General features: G+C 46.7%; 1 protein-coding gene across 8 annotated transcripts in view; it reads right to left on the bottom strand.

Moving 5' to 3' along the window:
- Positions 1–21,175, bottom strand: part of LOC139376132 (zinc finger protein 521-like) — a 143,076-nt gene that overhangs the window by 24,751 nt on the left and 97,150 nt on the right. For all 8 annotated transcript variants that reach the window (XM_071118358.1, XM_071118359.1, XM_071118357.1 and 5 more), the window contains one exon: positions 5,664–5,795. In XM_071118358.1, the coding sequence (XP_070974459.1) occupies positions 5,664–5,795 (132 nt within the window). The remainder of the gene's footprint in view (positions 1–5,663; positions 5,796–21,175) is intronic.

Raw genomic sequence — 21,175 nt, forward strand, 5'->3', positions numbered from 1 at the left:
ACGACTGTACAGTGCCTTCAGAAAGTATTTACACCCCTTGACTTTTTCTATATTTTGTTGTGTTACAGCCTGAATTTAAAATGTATTAAATTGAGATTTTCTGTCACTGGTCTACACACAATAGCCATAATGTCAAAGCGGAATAAAGTATTTTGAAACTTTTACAAATCAATACAAAATGGAAAGTTGAAATGTCTTGAGTCAATAAGTATTCAACCTCTTTGTTATGGCAAGCCCAAATAAGTTCAGGAGTAAAAATGTTCTTAAACAAGTAACATTATTAATTACACCTTGGATGGTGTATCAATACATCCAGTCACTACAAAGATACAGGCGTACTTCCTAACTCAGTTGCCGGATAGGAAGGAAAACGCTCAGGGAGTTCACTATGAGGCCAATTGTGACTTTAAAACAGTTACAGAGTTTAATGCTGTGATAGGAGAAAACTGAGGATGGATCAACAACATTGTGGTTATGCCACAATACTAACCTAATTGACAGAGTGAAAAGGAAGCCTGTACAGAAAAGAAATACTCTAAAACATGCATCCTGTCTGCAACAAGGCACTAAAGTAATACTGGGAAAAAAATGAGGTAAACCAGGTAAAACCCCGGACCTCATACGGTATGACATGATTCATCTGTTGTAAAAAGATGAGGTATGATGGGACCAGAGTTTTTCTAATCAGGTGACATGGTTTTAAAAAACTCCTGGAAAAACTCCTGGCTTTGGGAAGGATGAAAACTCTGTCGAGCTGCAGCAACCATGTACTTGTTAATATGAATGATATTTTTAAAGGAGGCCTAGGGAGGTTTCCTATACACAGACAGAGAAAGCAACATGATTGGACAATAAAACTCACAGGGCCGAGTTAGCTTTTTGCAGGTTTACACGGTGTACTCCTCCTGCCCTATGCAACTGTAGGTTTGCACGGTGTACTCCTCCTGCCCTATGCAACTGCAGGTTTGCACGGTGTACTCCTCCTGCCCTATGCAACTGTAGGTTTGCACGGTGTACTCCTCCTGCCTATGCAACTGTAGGTTTGCACGGTGTACTCCTCCTGCCCTATGCAACTGCAGGTTTGCACGGTGTACTCCTCCTGCCCTATGCAACTGTAGGTTTGCACGGTGTACTCCTCCTGCCCTATGCAACTGTAGGTTTGCACAGTGTACTCCTCCTGCCCTATGCAACTGCAGGTTTGCACGATGTACTCCTCCTGCCTATGCAACTGTAGGCTTGATAAAACGGGAACTCACAGTCTGTCAGCTATTGTGTTTATTGATTCATTTCCAGTTGGATAGAAAACGTCTAGGTAATCTAGTCAGCTAAAGTTCGTTCTGAGGTGTTGTTTATTTCATGTCAATGCTAATATGGCAACTGTAATTACGTATTCGAGAGACAACAAGTGCTCATTTTGCAAATGTATTTATGTTATCAATAAACATTGGAGAAAAATATAGTTTACATGTTGTCAATAATCTAAGCCAACCCTATCTGTTTTGCAGCATAATTACGCACAACCAACACGCCTATGCAGCTGCTGTTGTTAGTAGCCTACAGTTGATTAGACTGAAAAATACTATTGTTTCCATGCAATACAGCATGCAAGATCGATAATGTTTAAGTGTAATGGCTGCTACACTTACGTGAGAGTTTGTCTGTCGGGAGTGATGTGTTATCATGCTAAATAAATACCGCAGGAAAGTGGAGAGCGTTGTGCCCCGCCCACACGACCTGCAATTTCCGTGAATCTATTTTTATTTTACCTTTATTTAACTAGGCAAGTCAGTTAAGAACAAATTCTTATTTTCAATGACGGCCTAGGAACAGTGGGTTAACTGCCTGTTCAGGGGCAGAACGACAGATTTGTACCTTGTCAGCTCGGGGGTTTGAACTTGCAACCTTCCGGTTACTAGTCCAACGCTCTAACCACTAGGCTACCCTGCCGCCCCAAATGACAGAGAAAATGGGCACAAGTTGACAAATCATGAGGCAAACAGCACTTTTCGCCCTTCTTTTAACACTCAATATATTTGATTAAACTAAATCAAAAGTGGTATGGCGCTGCCACACCTGATTGAAAAGTGATGTGGCAAATGCCGCCTTGCCACACGTTTTCCGGCGGCCCTGAACGAGACACAAGTTGCATCAGCATGGCACAGCTAGGGCATCAATGCATAACTCAGCATTCATTCACCGGCATCATGCATAAGTATACAATGAAAGCTGAAAGCATTGCAGGCAGAGTGTCTGTCGAGAGAAAGAGAGAGCGAGAGAGTGAGAGAGACCGAGACGGAGAGAGCAAGAAAGAGAGAGTGAATGATAGAGACAGTGAAAAACAGGGAGACCGAGTGAAAAAACAAGTGTGTGCGCGAGAAAGAGAGAGAGAGAGTGTGCGAATACGAGGAATCCAACTTTGTGGTCTTTTCTGGCTGTGTGAGTGGAGGCCGACTGAGTGAATGAGGCTGAGCAGGGCTGGGGCCAGTCTGGGCTGGGCGGCTGGGCGGAGGGGCCAAGGTCTCCTGGCTGTGGGGGATATTAAGCACTCTGATTAGATCTCAAGGGCCTCCGCCATGGCAGACGTCTCCTTTACTACAGGCCCCGGCACAGGCCCCAGCTCATCTTTATTTTGGCAGGGTGGATGATGCTCTCTGCAGGCTATCTCTCTCTCCCTCTCTACACATACAACACCAATGCTAAGCTCTTTATATAGGGGAAAAGTTGATCCTGCTTTTTTCTTTAAAAAAAATGTATTTATCGATTCTATTTACTTCTCTTTTAATTTCACATCCAGGAGTTCATGATAATATAGATTTAAATTTGCCGCAACAGGAGTGAATGCTCTGTGACTGATGTTATTTTATTGTTGGTAATTAACTTCATTTTGTGATGCTTTTTAATATGTATTTTATTTGGAAAAACCTAATTCTAAAATCGTTACGGAAGAGACTGGCAAGTTCATGGAGGACCAGCTAATTAATATACCTATTTGTCATAAACTTGCTATTGTCAGAAAAAGACAAAGAACATCCTGGAGTTTTGTGACTTTCAGTTTCCTGCTGTGACATAAGGGGGGGAAACACATTCATCCTGAACACTTTCTTCTGTTTTCTTTGTCTTAACCCTCATAATATTCCCAATCACATTTTCCCTGGCAGCCCCTCGCAGCCACTCCTAAGGGTGCAGGCAGAGCAGACACTTCTAGCTGCAGGCTCCCCCACTTCTGAAACCTGTCAAAGCTTTCCTGGGAGAGTCAGCCTCACTCTCTCTCGCTGTCTCTCATCATCCAGGGGCTTATGGACCCCTCTCCTCTCCTCCCGTTCCCCAGCTCTCTTCTCCTTCTCTTCTCTCCCTTCATCCTTTCATCTTACATTCACAACTTGCAATTTGCAGAGCTGCACTGTAGCTTTCCCCAAAGTTTTCTTCTCCTTCCTTTCTATCTATGTTTTTCTTCCAGCTCCTGTATGGCCTGTCCGTTCTGTCCGTTCTCTACCGCCACCAGACTACAGTGTAATTAACTCAGAGGAACAACTGACAGTCACTTGGACCCTCCCACATAGACATGGCTCACCGGGTAGACTGGAAATAGATCATTTAGATAGAGACTTTTAAGTGGGATAAATGTTCTCAAGGACAGACTGGATCTCACCGACAAACTGCCTCCAACCCATTTCTCCTTATCCAGAGACTGCCTGAGAAACCCAGTGTGCTCCCTCTCTCCCTCCCTCCCTCGACAGAAGCAGGTCTTTCAGTCTCTCCCTCTATACTCCCCATGGTCCACCACTTCCATCCTCCATCTATCCCCGTTCCCCACCTCTGTGTGTCTGCTCTACCACCACTGTCCTGAGGGTGCTCTCACTCTCTCTCTCTGCTTTCCTTCCTCTCCTGCACCCGCCATCGGGATCGATATGGACGCAGAGGGAGACGGGGCGACCTGTCTGTCAAAGCTACAGGTGAAGAAAGGCTCATATGAAGAAAGCATGCTCTGTATATTAAACGGAACGACCCTGGTGGGGGGAGGAAGGAGGAGGGGGAGAGGGAAATATCAATAAGCTCCTGCTAAAAGAGAGATAAGGCCAACCAGCAATGAGAGAAGAGGGGGATGAGAGGAGGGGTGGAGAAGACTGAGGAAAAGAGAGAGAAGGAACCCCGAGTGAGGATCTGCTGGACGATAGGAAAAGAGAAGAGCTGGAGACTGAACGAAGAAGAGAGGAGGAGGGAAAAGAGGAAACCAGTAAAACGATGAGACTTCCAAAACATTACATGATGGAACAAGTCATGAAACAATTATGATAACACAAAGCTAAACATGAGTAAAGTGAGTAAAAAGCTGAGGAATGGAAAATAGTGAAAAGAAAGAGTACAGCTAAAGAGCTGATAGAGGGTGGAGAAAGAGTACAGCTAAAGAGCTGATAGAGGGGGAGAAAGAGTACAGCTAAAGAGCTGATAGAGGGGGAGAAAGAGTACAACTATAGAGTTGATAGAGGGGGGAGAAAGAGTACAGCTAAAGAGCTGGTAGAGGGGGAGAAAGAGTACAGCTAAAGAGCTGATAGAGGGGGAGAAAGAGTACAGCTAAAGAGCTGATAGAGGGGGAGAAAGAGTACAGCTATAGAGCTGATAGAGGGGGGGAGAAAGAGTACAACTATAGAGTTGATAGAGGGGGGGAGAAAGAGTACAACTATAGAGTTGATAGAGGGGGGAGAAAGAGTACAGCTAAAGAGCTGATAGAGGGGGAGAAAGAGTACAACTATAGAGTTGATAGAGGGGGGAGAAAGAGTACAACTATAGAGCTGCTAGAGGGGGAGAAAGAGTACAACTATAGAGCTGATAGAGAGGGGGAGAAAGAGTACAACTATAGAGCTGATAGAGGGGGAGAAAGAGTACAACTATTTAGCTGATAGAGGGGGGAGAAAGAGTACAGCTATAGAGCTGAGAGAGGGGGGAGAAATAGTACAACTATAGAGCTGATAGAGGGTGGATAAAGAGTACAGCTAAAGAGCTGATAGAGGGGGAGAAAGAGTACAGCTATAGAGCTGATAGAGGGGGAGAAAGAGTACAACTATAGAGCTGATAGAGGGGGAGAAAGAGTACAGCTATAGAGGTGAGAGAGGGGGGAGAAAGAGTGGTGAGGAGCTGGAAGACAAGTTAACGACTTTGCAGATTTCATTATAGAGATAGTTAACCCTGTTGATACTAAAGGAGGGCGTTATCCTCTCCGGGGGAGTCCTGCATGGTCCTTCCACCTCCTCGCACACAGACAGATGAGATCATTACAGCTATCAGCACCACCGACATCCACAATTAGCACTTCATTCTCCCTCCTTCACTTCACACACTCTCTCTCTCTCTCTCTCTCTCTCTCTCTCTGTTTCTGCTCATGACAGTCTGTAGGTGTCAGTCTGGAGGCAATTTGAGTCAATAAAAAGGGGCCTGCAGTAAACTGCTCTCAGCTTTGGCTGACCTGCCTCTCTGACCTTTCCCCACTCCTTTAGAAAACCATTTGCCATTTCAGACAAATAATGAGCTTTATGGAAACATGGCTTAAAAATACATGCACATGCGCACGTACAAACACACACACACACACACACACACACACACACACACACACACACACACACACACACACACACACACACACACACACACACACACACACTCACCTGTGAAGCAGACTGGACACTTGAAGGTGCCGCCCATGCCCTCGAAGCTGTGCTCGATCAGGTGGCATTGGAGTTTGGCTGGCGAGTCGAATGACTGACTGCAGAGCTTACACTCATGGTTCAGACCCTCTTCTATGGAGAAAGAAACAATAAGACAGTCAGAAGTGAATAATCAGAGCACCAACAGCAGAGAGGGATCCAGTCTCTTCCTTTTCTTTTCTCCTCCTTCCCCATTTCATTTAGCTCCAACACATTTGTGTCAAAGGCTCCTGCCTGTGACTTTCACGGCTCGTACGAGAAGCAATATAATGTGTGATCTAGACCCATCAGGCATAAATTGGACGGCCAGTGGGGGGCCTAATTGCACAGGCGAGGTCTTGCACTTTGAACATGGCAAGCTTGGCTCTTTTTGATTGGCTTACACACAAATTAATTTCTGGGCGACTTGGTGTGGGCAAATGAATGTGTAGTGCAGTGCTAGGTTGATAAGGGAAAGTGCAATACACAAAGAAGCATATAGGCTAATGTACAGATTAAGTGACAAATGTAAGAATAGCCAAGCGTGGAAACAGACTTATTTCCTAATCAAAATATAAAAATAAACAATACGAGTAGCATTCAATTGGATTCGATAAGTGGTCATTATAGAGATGTCACCATATCAACCTTTACATCCCTTCATTATCACCATGGCAACCCACTACATAACCACCGACGACGTTATTCTGATTATTGGGGATGAGTAAAATTTAAATCTGTTAAAATCCGTTTTTGTCCACTTCAATTTGACTCCATCTCTCCTCGAATAAAAATCTCCTATATTTGTCATAACTAATACATCAAGTTAGATATTGCCCATGACAATGGCGTGTGTCTCCATTCCCCCATCACATTAGAATGTGTGGCACGTCTTCCTACAGACGTTAGATTACCTTGGACCGACAAGGCAGTTGATAGCTGAAATAACTGGCGTTGGTTGAGACGCTGAACCTGCCCTACCGCTCATTTGCTGCACAACGATCCGCTGACTCAGACTTCGACAGAGCCAATTGGAGCGGAGCTGCCCATCTCCTGAACTGCACGTCAATAAAAACCTAGTGCACTCTCCATGGGGTTGGGCCTGTGCTCTGTCAAAGTTCCCCTGTCCCGTGAAGTATGGGTCCAGGCATGGGGCCAACTAGAGGGGGGTGGGGGATATGGGGAGGAGGGTCTCTGGGGGCCCAACCAGGGCTGGGGCTCATCCTTCAGTCTCTACAGCCCAATGCACACAACATGGGCCCAGGGTGCCAGACGTGCAAACACACAATCCACCAGCTGTGGCTATACCAGGCCCTGGAGGATCAGAGCGGAGTGTTACCGGATGGGCCTTGGGCAAATCTGGCAACCTGACTCACAGATCTGGCAACGCCGCTCAGCTAAACAACAATGGCCTGCGATGAACAGGAACAGATTGAACCCAGATCCACCTAGATGCCCGTGTTTTAAAACCCCAGCCCACACACTGCCAGTGACTTTCCCATTTGTACTTTTATGGTCAATTGTTGTTTCGCTGCTCAAAGCACACATTAAACAACATGGGCTGGTTCACTCCACTAACAACATTTGGCAAAATTATAACAATCTACTAATTTCTGAAACCTGCAGTCGATTACAACAAGCTTTGCCACACAACATAAATAAACAAATTACAATATCAGGTTCAATTAAATTGGTTTCCACCTTTACAAGTGGGGTGGAGTCACTTCATAAGGGTGTTACAGTAGCAAAGAAATAAAGTTGTTCATCTGTTTTGGTGACTAGCCTATTCTATACCTCAAGATTGAACTAGAGTATAGAGTGAAAAGTACAACCCAATGACCTGGGCTGTTCTAGAAAAAAGGGCAACATGGTGAGTCTACTCATGTATTACATACAGAGTCTGTTTGTGCAGTATGTCACCACAGGCTCCTCTAGGCCTGCCGTCTTCTCCTTATAACCCAACCATCTGGCCCTGTAAAGCAGATGAGGAAATTCTACCAAGGCCTCAAAACAAACATTTAAAGCTGGCATAGTCTGGAAGAGCTATTGTCTTACAGTGTGTGTCTGGCTCAGTGGCTTACAGTATGGATGGATAGGTACAAATAACAATCAGAGGAGATGATCATGTCACTTGTGATCTTGCCCTCCCTTTTGAAAGACATGCTGTGTATGTGTGTGTGTATGTGTGTGTGTGTATGTGGGTGTGAATCATTTGTGCACCTGTTTAAGATAGCGAGTTGGAGTTGGATCCACTTTGATCCCCATTCAACGTGGCTGTGTGTGTGTGTGAGTGTGTGTGTGTGTGTGTGTGTGTGTGTGTGTGTGTGTGTGTGTGTGTGTGTGTGTGTGTGTGTGTGTGTGTGTGTGTGTGTGTGTGTGTGTGTGTGTGTGTGTGTGTGTGTGTGTGTGTGTGTGTGTGTGTGTGTGCGTGTGTGTATTCAGAGTGCTCCATGCCTGTGCCCATAGGTGCAGCCATGGTTTAACCCTGGAGCACATTCCTGTCCCTTCAGAGACCTGGCCTGCCTCATTATGCAGATAACTCTGCACCTGCCCAACTGTCTGACCTTGGGTGCATGCGTGTTTGTGTGGGTGAGTGTGAGTGGGTGTGTATGTGTGAATCTAAGACATGTGTTTGCTTGTTAGTATGAGAAGTATTCACTACTGTGTGTATGTGTGCATGTGTGTATGTGTATTTTCATGTAAGTGTGTAAGTGTGCATGTGTGTATTTGTGTGTGTGTATGTGAAGAGTGAGTGTGTGTGTAAAAGAACACAGGACAAGTGTGGAGTGTACACGTCTGTTCCGCACTGACAGTCCCTGTAATGTTGCTGTGTATGGGGGGACGGGTCTGTATGCAGCAGTGGAGCAGGGGTTGGATCACACTGGCAGTCTGTTCCTTAGTGAGAGTCAGGGGAGGAAGTCAGCCAGCGCTCCCCTATAGCTCCCTCGTCGGTGTGAGGTCACTTCCTGTCGCTCCCCTGGCCTCCCCCAGGGCTGTCAAATCAGCACAGAGCATTCAAGAGCCCCCATCCCGGCCCACTCTGCACCGACAGGAGCAGACTCTGGATATAGTCACAGAGCCACTGGGGACTGGCAGCTCTCCCTCCCTCCCTCCCTCCCTCCCTCCCTCCCTCCCTCCCTCCCTCCCTCCCTCCCTCCCTCCCTCCCTCCCTCCATTCTCCTGAGTGTCCCTCCCTCCACTGCCACCACCCTGTCCCCCTGCACTCATAAGAGAAATCCTTTAGATGAGAGCTGCTCTGTTCCTGCTCCTCTAAGCGTCCCTGACACGAGCAAAGCAAGCCTATCTGCATATCCACAGGGCCTGGTGGCACTCCTAAGGCTCATGGTTTATGTATTCCACAGCTCCTTAAAACACAAACGCCTAATATCTCTCCCATGTGGAAGGAGGGAGACGGAGGTGGAATACTATTTCTAAAAAAGGACAGTACTATTTCTTCTTCTTGTGTTTAGTCTTTAGCAACCAGGCTGAAGTTCATGTTCTGTTGAAGGTTGTTTTGGTTGTTTGGGACACTGGGGTTTGTTTTCTTGCTGTCTTGTCTGGCTGTCCAAGTTGTGTTGCTTACACCACTTATACATGAATGATAGTGCAGCTTTGTGTATACTGTATGAGTACGTAGAGTACAGATATAGGATCTTAAGTTGATCACTTTTTTTGTACATACTGTAACCCTCTGAGAACCACATGTTTATTTGAGCTTGGTGTGATCGTGGTTGCCCTAAGGTTATTTTGCTTACAACCTTCCCACATCTTTCAGGAAATGGTGCAGGACAGTTGCTTAACTTTGGAATATTCTCAGTACATTTAAGGAACTTGACAAAAAACATTATTTTCTCAGTATTTCATGACTTTAACAGAATGTTTCCTTAAAGTTCAAACATACTTATTTCACAGCTCCTTGTGATATTAAGACAATGTTGCAAATGTCGGAGAGACAGACGACAAGGTTTATACAAATCTCCGCTGTTGAAAACCAAAAAGAAATGGGAGATAATGTCTTCATGCTTTTACAGTGTAGATCTAGTATATAAATTACCTGGATGGGCTGATGAGACAATGGATTGCTCAGTCTGATGGAACAGAGTAAATAGGCATTTTAACATCATAGATTTAGCTGGTGTTAACTTGTGGAATTGACACTGGCTGGAATCCAGTTTTAACCAATCAGCATCCAGGATTAGACCCACCAGTTGTATAATGTACTATAGGTCACAGAGAACAAATAGAATACATCTGAGGAAATTGTCATGCATAAAATGACATTACCATTTCCATTTTAGTCATTCAGCAGACGCTCTTATCCATAGCGACTTACAATTAGTGCATTCATCTTAAGAAAGCTAAGTGAGACAATAACATATCATAATTGTTGGGATTGATTGAGATAGGGTTCAGACATTTGTGAAAGATAGGCAGGAACTCGCTGTCCTGAAAGGAGGAAGCTTGTCCCACTATACAGGACACAGTAGGCCACAAAATCGAGACTGGGCCACAGCTGTTTCTGTAAGACTCAGTCACATATCCTCCGTTCCAACAGCTTTCATCTACAAACTCAGAGATGATACTTGTGACTGTTATACTTTTAGAAATTGACAGAAGGCAAGAGAATGATCTCATTTGGGTTTTGAGAGGACATACTAGTATGTAGAGAAAAGCTATATGGTTGTGTATGGTACTGTAGCATGGTAGAGTAGACATCTCAGGGCCTGTAAACAGTCGGTGGGTTTACTTGGCTCTACCTCTCCAAGGGAACTATATATTTACATACAGTGCCTTGCGAAAGTATTCGGCCCCCTTGAACTTTGCGACCTTTTGCCACATTTCAGGCTTCAAACATAAAGATATAAAACTGTATTTTTTTGTGAAGAATCAACAACAAGTGGGACACAATCATGAAGTGGAACGACATTTATTGGATATTTCAAACTTTTTTAACAAATCAAAAACTGAAAAATTGGGCGTGCAAAATTATTCAGCCCCTTTACTTTCAGTGCAGCAAACTCTCTCCAGAAGTTCAGTGAGGATCTCTGAATGATCCAATGTTGACCTAAATGACTAATGATGATAAATACAATCCACCTGTGTGTAATCAAGTCTCCGTATAAATGCACCTGCACTGTGATAGTCTCAGAGGTCCGTCAAAAGTGCAGAGAGCATCATGAAGAACAAGGAACACACCAGGCAGGTCCGAGATACTGTTGTGAAGAAGTTTAAAGCCGGATTTGGATACAAAAAGATTTCCCAAGCTTTAAACATCCCAAGGAGCACTGTGCAAGCGATAATATTGAAATGGAAGGAGTATCAGACCACTGCAAATCTACCAAGACCTGGCCGTCCCTCTAAACTTTCAGCTCATACAAGGAGAAGACTGATCAGAGATGCAGCCAAGAGGCCCATGATCACTCTGGATGAACTGCAGAGATCTACAGCTGAGGTGGGAGACTCTGTCCATAGGACAACAATCAGTCGTATATTGCACAAATCTGGCCTTTATGGAAGAGTGGCAAGAAGAAAGCCATTTCTTAAAGATATCCATAAAAAGTGTCGTTTAAAGTTTGCCACAAGCCACCTGGGAGACACACCAAACATGTGGAAGAAGGTGCTCTGGTCAGATGAAACCAAAATTGAACTTTTTGTCAACAATGCAAAACGTTATGTTTGGCGTAAAAGCAACACAGCTGAACACACCATCCCCATTGTCAAACATGGTGGTGGCAGCCTCATGGTTTGGGCCTGCTTTTCTTCAGCAGGGACAGGGAAGATGGTTACAATTGATGGGAAGATGGATGGAGCCAAATACAGGACCATTCTGGAAGAAAACCTGATGGAGTCTGCAAAAGACCTGAGACTGGGATGGAGATTTGTCTTCCAACAAGACAATGATCCAAAACATAAAGCAAAATCTACAATGGAATGGTTCAAAAATAAACATATCCAGGTGTTAGAATGGCCAAGTCAAAGTCCAGACCTGAATCCAATCGAGAATCTGTGGAAAGAACTGAAAACTGCTGTTCACAAATGCTCTCCATCCAACCTCACTGAGCTCGAGCTGTTTTGCAAGGAGGAATGTGAAAAAATTTCAGTCTCTCGATGTGCAAAACTGATAGAGACATACCCCAAGCGACTTACAGCTGTAATCGCAGCAAAAGGTGGCTCTACAAAGTATTAACTTAAGGGGGCTGAATAATTTTGCACGCCCAATTTTTCAGTTTTTTATTTGTTTAAAAAGTTTGAAATATCCAATAAATGTCGTTCCACTTCATGATTGTGTCCCACTTGTTGTTGATTCTTCACAAAAAAATACAGTTTTATATCTTTATGTTTTAAACCTGAAATGTGGCAAAAGGTCGCAAAGTTCAAGGGGGCCGAATACTTTCGCAAGGCACTGTATAATGGGGGGGAAATCAGAGTGATTAAGGCCCATGGAATTATGGATGAATACAAATCAACGCCGCGCCGCCTCTCTGTGCGGTGGTGTGTGTGTGTGTGTGTGTGTGTGTTCTCTGGAGATATAGAACCCCTTCTCACGTGGAACTCGGGTTCATTTTAGAGATACTACAAGGCCCATTAGAGCGTTGAGAAGAGGAAGGGGGCGGGGATGTGGATGTAGCTGGTAGGTGGGAGCTAGCTACCGCACAGGGACCAGGCTCCCACTGGACCTAGGCTGATTGGAGAACTGGCGCCTGGAGGCGAACATAACTAATGTCTATCTCCTGCCTTCTCAGTTTAAAGAGGAGGACATGCAATTATGTACAACATTATAGAATAAACCCTATAGGAAAGCTATCTAATCCTGGAAATCACCCTCATTACTATACAAGTATGATGATAACGATGACCTAATATGGTCAAATGCTAGCTAATTACCTCATTAGGACTGATAAAATGACCTTTATACCAGATATATGAGGGAAACAAGAATAATATAGGAGAGATGTGTAGCGGAGAAGAGTACCCACTCATGACAAAAGAGAGAATAATGGAATCTGGAAGATTGAAGAACAAGGTGTCACAGACAGGCAGACAAACAGACCCCATGTCAGGTTCCCAAGTTCATGCCATTTCAGTGTGACGTTTGTTCCAACCCTCCAGAGGGAACCGAACCAAGGGGTGAGATTGTCGGGTGTGACATGTCAGTGGGGGAGATTGGGGTGGGGGGTGAGGGGGGGGGGGTCAGGGGGGGATACACAACTGTGTCCCAAATGGCACCTCTATTCTCTTTATAGTGCCCTACTTTTAAACCAGGGCCCATATCGCTCTGGTTAAAAGTAGTGCACTATAAAGGGAATAGGGTGCCATTTGGGAAACAGCCTCTGGGAGAGTGTCAGGCCTCTGGGTCTGATGCAGGCTGAATCTGAACCTGAACGCACGGCAGTGCGCAGTGCACGTTGTAGGTGCTAAACAGAGCACAGCTAGTCTCCACTTTCTCTCTATCTCCACCACCTACATTAAATGCCTCGAACCCTCCCAAAGGCGGTCGTGGTGGCTGGGTCCAGGCACATACTGACTTGCCAACCTGACAGGGGTTTGGTTGTGGAGATACAAATGCGTAACGTCTGAGGACACGGTAGCAAAGGTGTAGCCTGGTAACGGGTAATGCACAGGTTATGCACAGACTGCTACAATGCATGCAAAGACATGCTATAATCAATCAATCGTCAGAAGACATGAGACATGTGGCATTTTCTCTCTAGCTAATCAGTATTCAGCTGAAGTGCAGGATGCTGCTGGAGGTTAGTCTGTACTTACACCAGAGAAAAAGAGCTGGAGTTTGCACGCTACTTAGGGGCTATACAATCTACTTTGTTGCTAAACAGCTTACAGTTTCGCCATCATTCGCCATCATTCCTAACGCAAGAAAGACACATGTCATAACTTGGACAAATTAATAGTTGGTAGGTCATTGAGGCTGCAGCAAACCCACAAAAAAAAAACACCACAACAAAAGGGAGAGCAGAGCAGAAGACTTGTTAACGAATTATGTGTAGGCACTGCAGCTTGAGGCTGGGTATGGAGGTCCGTCGGGGACAAACAGTGCAGGCTAGCTGCTGAGATGGATGTCAGTGGAGCACTAGACCCCCTGCAGCCGCACAAACACCATTCTGCAGTCAACTGCTCTCTTTTACTTAATCCAGGCCCTATTCTAAACTGCTGGGCCTTTTTCTTTTTAGGAGAACATAAAGGTCAAATGGACTATAGCCCTGCGTTACAACATCACAAGACTCTGACTCTGAAGAGAGAAAAACACAGAAGCAAATCACACAAACAGGCAAAGAAGAGCGAGGGAGGGAGAGGGGGGATGAATCTAACAAGAATCTCTCTTTCTACCCATGAAAAGAGTGAGTGACCTGATTGTACAAAGTTAACTACGACACACATGCAAGAGCCTTTCTTCCGTCACCTCATTGTGGCAGCAGCGCTGTGCAAGCTGAGGCGCGTGTGGCTCTATGGGGTCATATGCGGCCCATCCACACAAAGGAACGGGAGAGGAGAGAGGACTGGAGAGAGGGGCTGGCGAAATGGAGAGAGGCCCCTTGGCTGGGCTCGCGGCATGGAGCACTGTACAATTAGCCAGCCCCTGCGTTTCTGCCGGCTTATAATTATCAGTGCTCTCCTTAATTGACCCCCTTAGCCTGCTGCAGAGGGACCACCCCCCCCCCATCCCCTCCTCCCTCCTCTACACCCCCCCCCCCCTCCCCACACCCCCCTCTACCCCTGCGCTTGGCGCAGACCACAGAGCACCGAGCCCCACGCCGGGCTCTCCAAAGTCATTTAGAAAAACGCTCATATTTTCCACACAAAAAAGAGAGGGGAACATTTGGTGAGAGAGAATTCATCATCAGGTGTCTAGAGGTTTTCCGTAATAGAAAAAGCGAGTCCCACTGAGCACGCTCCATGTAGCGGCCAGCCACGCATGCTCGGGACCAGCAAGCCACCGTTCGCAGCGGGTCCGCCAGACATTAGCATCATTTTATATAACACAGGCGCCTGCGCTGGAAATTTAATACATCTCAGCAAATACTAGACAGACGTTTTGCATAATATTTTTTTTTTCTTGCTCTGTGAGAGACATACTCTCTCGCTACCTAATCTGTCCCTAGTCTAGTCTATTCTCTCCCCTGTCCTGTCTTTCTCTCTCTCTCCCTTGCTCCTCTCTCTCTCTCTCTCTCGCCCCATGGTGCTGTTCTCACTAGGAGTGGGGAAGTTCATTACCTCAGCTAAATCAGAATTAGTCCCTTCATTTTGACGGGGCAAACTTCATTAGAAAGGCCCTCCCTTAATCCAGCCGGGAGGACTGATGAATCTACACGGGGCCATAATTTGCTTCACACAGCATATTCAGCTACTTCCTCCTTCTTTCCTCTCCCCTTCGATCTTGCCTTATGTATTCACGGTTACATTTTCATTCCATCTGGAGAAAGAACCTGAGAGAGGAAAACACCTGGATATAATTAAGTAATGGGAGCAGAGAGAGTGTAAAGAGAGAGGGAGTTATGCTGTTTGGAACGTCCCGTCTCCCCGACAGACCGTGGAGCCTCTGGGGCTGAACTGCTACAGAATGGCTGGGTTGGTTGGCGGACACTCAAATATAGAACCGACAGTGGACTCAGTCTGAGAGTTTAAATATGATCTAATAGCCTACAAGGCCAAGTGCAATTGAGAACGAAAGAGGGAGAGATATGGGAGAGAGGGAGAGAGAGACAGAAAGAGAGAGAGAGGAAACAGTTAAGTCACAAATGTTGGGGTGAAAGAGAAACACGACATCCACCACAGCAGTTCACCAGAATCAAGCCAACACCTCAACATCCAGAGATGTGGATGAGGATGGACAGTCCCTGACTAGCATCCACTGTGTCATCACTGTGCCTGGTGCCTGGTGTCAGGCAGATGTGCTGCTTGGCATGGCAGCTACTCTCTCTACGCTCCCCAGCCACCCCATAAAAAAAGAAAGCCCACTGGCTCCCTCATCCCCCCTTCCTCCTACCCCTTCTCCCCCCTCCCAAAAAGCCCGCTGACTCCAGGGTGGCGCTGAGACGAGTCTCACCCCTCCTCCCCCTCCCAGGCCTCTGTCCCCCATGCTATGCCCCTGCAGCCTCCCTCCCTCATCACCTCCTCACAGGGGTCCCCTGACTGGTAATCTCCTCCCTCCAATGTGAAATCTCTGACAGCGATGCCCCGTGCTCTTACCCCCTCCCTTCGTGGCTGATGGGTAAATTGGAATGGCGCACCCTGCTGGCGCCGAGAGCTCTGAACAGAGCCCAGGCACACACACGCTGGGGGACCCCCGTCGACGCCCCCTGTCTAATATAGTGGACACGCACGCACACTCTCTCGGAGTGGAAATAACACACAGACGCATACTCACATACCCATAAGGTCACACAGACACACTCATGCACCCACACACACACACACACACACACACACACACACACACACACACACACACACACACACACACACACACACACACACACACACACACACACACACACCCATAAAAGCAAACACAGAGACACACACACACAAACGTGCCAAGCCATTGAAGGAAAGCGCTCCACGCATGATTTATATTCTCACTAATCTACATAAAGATTGAATATATGATAAATAAACAGATACCAGGAATTGAGTCAATATATGTTCAAATTCAAATGTGCATCATCTGGGACACGGCTCAGCTTGTGTGCCTCTGCTCTCATCTGCAGCCACTGACTGCACCTGACTTCCGTTGCCATAGTTTCCATTATCTGAACCCATCGACATCAAATGAAAGGATGGAAAAGGACACACAAGAAAATGATTCACTAATCCAACAAATAAAAGGGTGCCTACTAGATTTCATCGCCCCAAGAATAGCACCAGTTCACCATAGCATTGCTCCGTACGTGGAGGTTCAACACATTAATAAACATTATTAAACCAGAGTCTGCCTCGTTTTTTTCTCTCTCCAGTCAGGCATCAGAGTAGGATTTCCCAGAGGCCTGCTAGTCTAGCTGTCAAAATGTTCCATCCCTCCAACCCCATCCCATCTCTGTCTATTTTTCCTCCTCCTCTGTCGATTCTCTGAAGCATGCGTGGACGGTTGAGTCCACTCTCAAATCACAGGGACGTCCTGAAATAGTCGGACAGGACCCGGAGGGGGTAAAGATCACTGCAGAGGAAGCCACACAGGCATTCCTGTCAGAACAGACCCATGGATTTCACAGGGCCAGGGGTGGGGGGTGGGCAGCGAAAGCCTCAGAGCCACAGACATGACATACATTTCATTACACTTAAACCAACTGTGGGTTCAGCTCAGAAACCTTGTATGGTCTCGGAGGAAAAAGGATGTGGAAAGTGGAGGTAGGAGGAGTGACTTTTAGAAAGAGGACAATGGCGAGGTGGACAAAGAAAGAGAGGAGGCGGTGGACTAATTGCTCGGAGGTTTGTCCAATTCTTTCTTTCTTTCTGTAAGTGCTTTTGTGTAACGCTCAATTGTGCCTTTGAGACGAACATACAGTACATCCATTTTGAAGATGTCAATGAAAAGCATGCCTATTATCATGCATTATATATGACACAGAGCAGTATAACCCATTTGAATATTTAGAAATACACCTTCATACCACCCTTTTTCAACATATTACTTTGTTCTGCATTATTGCCATTTCCACCCATCAGGAGCCCAGAGGAGCCATGAGACCCTCCTCATCTAGACTCCCCAGACACTCTCTTCAGCTCTGCTCCTTGTCCAAGCCCCTCAGCACTACTCCTCAGCCCTGCTCCTCATCCCCAGCCCAGTCCCGCTCCTCATCCCCAGCCCAGTCCCGCTCCTCATCCCCAGCCCAGTCCGCTCCTCATCCAACCTCCTCAGCCCCAATTCTCCTCATGCTTGCTCCTCATCCCCCGCTTCTCAACCCTGCTCCCCCCAGTCTGTTCTCCCCAGTCTGTTCTCCCCAGTCTGTTCCCCCCAGTCTGTTCTCCCCAGTCTGTTCTCCCCAGTCTGCTCCCCCCAGTCTGTTCTCCCCAGTCTGTTCTCCCCAGTCTGTTCTCCCCAGTCTGCTCCCCCCAGTCTGCTCTCCCCAGTCTGTTCTCCCCAGTCTGCTCCCCCCAGTCTGTTCTCCCCAGTCTGCTCCCCCCAGTCTGTTCTCCCCAGTCTGTTCTCCCCAGTCTGCTCCCCCAGTCTGTTCTCCCCAGTCTGTTCTCCCCAGTCTGTTCTCCCCAGTCTGCTCTCCCCAGTCTGTTCTCCCCAGTCTGCTCCCCCAGTCTGTTCTCCCCAGTCTGTTCTCCCCAGTCTGTTCTCCCCAGTCTGTTCTCCCCAGCTCTGCTCTGTGTTCGCTGTTCTCTGACAGCTCCATTTAGTTCCTCTCAGTAAACACAACACAGCCTTGGATGGACCTGAGATGAGAGGAGAGAAAGGAGGAAAGGAGAGAAAAATGCACTTATCCCAGACATGCCCAGAGTAGTATTTTCAGAGAGAATAAGAGAGAGAGAGAAACAGAGAGAGAGAGAGAGCAAAAGAGAGAGTGAATTTCTCCATGGCCTTGGTGAGAGACCACTTGTCAATTAAGACTGTCAGAGGATGCTCCTCGAAAACAAGAGTCAGATCTCAGGAGAGGTCTTCAGGGAGAGTGCTCAGTCTGGGGCCACTAGGGGTTGTAGGAGAAGAGAGACACAGCCCTCTATAAAGCTACTAGCCAATCATACTGTACACAGGGTCAAGATGAATCTGCTCTCTGGTTTGTCTCAGTCAGATAGTCTACTTGCTACTGTAACTCTGCTTGGGGGAAAAGCTGATCTCCTATCATTCTCTAGTAATAGATTCCCTATAAACATACTCTACTGGCTAACACAGCATTCTGTGAGATATCATATACTATCTAGACTGCTTTGGTTGACAAAGGTTCTCTTCCTAGTGTTCTATTCATGGGAGTATTATTAGAAAGGCTATAGAATTACAAAACACCATTGTTATCACATACAGGAAGGGAACCCTTGTTCATTACCCTGCTATGAAGTCGAGGATTTAGAATTAGAATCAGCTGTTTTTTTTTTTTTTACTGTGACAATCTGACTGCTGTTATGTTGCCAATCTCCTTCCAGCTGTCAGAAGACGTACCCTATCTCTGACAAGATCACAAAACACTTTCAAACAGACTTCTGACACATCTGATATATCTTCAAAACTCACTGGCAGCCATTGCTTGATTCCCCCATTGACTGGTGGCGGGTTTAAGTCGAGGAAGAAACTTGTTTCTTAACTGGTTGCTGCATGTGACATCAGAGTGCATGAGCATGTGGCAGAAGGGTATTGTCCAGGGGAGTGAATCCTCGGTCTACCCGTCACCACCTCCTGACGTGGGACAAAGAAGATTAAAACACTCTGTGTCTGATTGACAGGCTCGGCACAGCTTCTAGGAAGATGACAGCTCTCTAAGTCACACAACAACAAAAAAGGCAACTCGTCTAATTTTAACTCCGACTACAACACCAACTGAGAACCGACCACCCATCTGTCAAAACCCACAAAAATAATACTTCCTCGAGAGAAGAAAAAAAACAAGCATGCTGCGATACTGCACCACACTAAATAACAGTGCTAACAATCAAACAGAGAACAGAGTTGAGAAAAATAACAATAGGGAGGAGAGAGACAAAAAGGTCCGAGAAGGCGCCATCTCCCTCTGGTGCACGCCAACAGCAGGAGCCTGTGAGATTGTGACAACACTTTGAAACATTTCTGTTACTTTCTCAGAACATGTCTGATGACGTGGCTCCGATGTAATGTGGTGCTTCTGGGACAGCCTAGTCCCATTGTACCGTACAGTCGACCGGGCAAGCTGTGGTTACCCGAAGAAACAACATACACCCCTCCGACTACACCTGACATTAGTAATGACAGGAAGAGAGGCAGAGAGAGAGTGAGAGAGAGAGCAAAAGAGAGACAGCGAGAGAGAGAGAGAGAGAGAGAGAGAGAGACAGCGAGAGAGAGACAGAGAGAGAGAGAGAGAGACAGCGAGAGAGAGAGAGAGAGAGAGAGAGAGAGAGAGAGAGACAGCGAGAGAGAGAGAGAGACAGTGAGAGAGAGAGAGAGAGAGAGAGAGAGAGAGAGAGAGAGAGAGAGAGAGAGAGAGAGAGAGAGAGAGAGAGCAAAAGAGAGACAGCGAGAGAGAGAGAGCAAAAGAGAGAGTGAGAGAGAGCAAAAGAGAGACAGCGAGAGAGAGAGAGAGAGAGAGAGAGAGAGAGAGAGAGAGAGAGAGAGAGAGAGAGAGAGAGAGAGAGAGAGAGAGAGAGAGAGAGAGAGAGAGAGAGAGAGAGAGAGACAGTGAGAGAGAGAGAGAGAGAGAGAGCAAAAGAGAGACAGCGAGAGAGAGAGAGAGAGAGAGCAAAAGAGAGAGTGAGAGAGAGCAAAAGAGAGACAGCGAGAGAGAGAGAGAGAGAGAGAGAGAGAGAGAGAGAGAGAGCAAAAATAGGAGGGTGAAGGAGTGAGAGCAGGAACTGGAGGAGATCGATGAGTGAAATAGTATAAGAATATCATTTTTTATTCTTTGGGTTTGTTGTGTTTAAAGGAGGATAGGATGGGGGGAGGGATGGCTGCTCCCTGACGTTGTCACGTTGTGTAGCGAAGGCAAGCAGGGTCGCGCACTAAATGATTCACTGAAAACGGAATCTTTTACATCGGCGTCAGCAATTCAGCCAGGCGCCCCTGTAGGGGAATTCTTTCTGTGTGTTTTTATTGAAGTCTGTGCCGAGCGCGCCCAAAAGCTCTGACAGGGGGCCCCCGCGGGCTCTTGTCTTCACCTCTAAATCATAAGATGGAGAGATGAAGCTCCCTCTGTGCTCCCAATTATACCCCTCAACACCGTCTCGCACACACACACACTAAGACACTTAGACATGCTCACACTCACACGTGCACGCGCACGCACACACACACACACACACACACACACACACACACACACACATAGAAGCCCAGCCCTCCCCGCCCCAAAACTAAAAATGGGCAGAGAAGAAAACCCTAAAAAGCCTAATACAGTCCTTGTGGGGGGCTCCTCGATCGGTGGGGTTCTGCTATACTTGGAGCAGAACAGCGGGCGCTAGCTGCTGGAACAGCTGACAGGCTCGATCCAAACGGCGGCCCCGTTCCCCACGGCCTGTCAGAGCTCAATCTACGGCGTGACGGTTAGTTGCTCTGACTCCAGGGACACGCCTCAAAGGCATACTTTGAGGCATACCCCTTACATGACAGGCCGCTCTTCTGACCCATGGAGGCTTCACGGCCTTTCCCCAATTATGACTTCCAGTAGGGGGAGCCACAGGTTACGTGCACCCCTCTAGCCTCCTCACCTCTCCCCTTATCCCCGGCAACTGGGATCCCCTACGACCAGGCTCCCAGCTCGATCAGAGGAGGTATGTGGGAACGGGTGGGGGGGTGAGCATGCAAAGAGAGGGTTGAGGTGTAATTTAATTGTAGGGCACAGCTGCGCTAA

This window comes from Oncorhynchus clarkii, chromosome 20, assembly GCF_045791955.1.
Source record: "Oncorhynchus clarkii lewisi isolate Uvic-CL-2024 chromosome 20, UVic_Ocla_1.0, whole genome shotgun sequence".
In the NCBI taxonomy this organism is placed as follows: domain Eukaryota; kingdom Metazoa; phylum Chordata; class Actinopteri; order Salmoniformes; family Salmonidae; genus Oncorhynchus; species Oncorhynchus clarkii.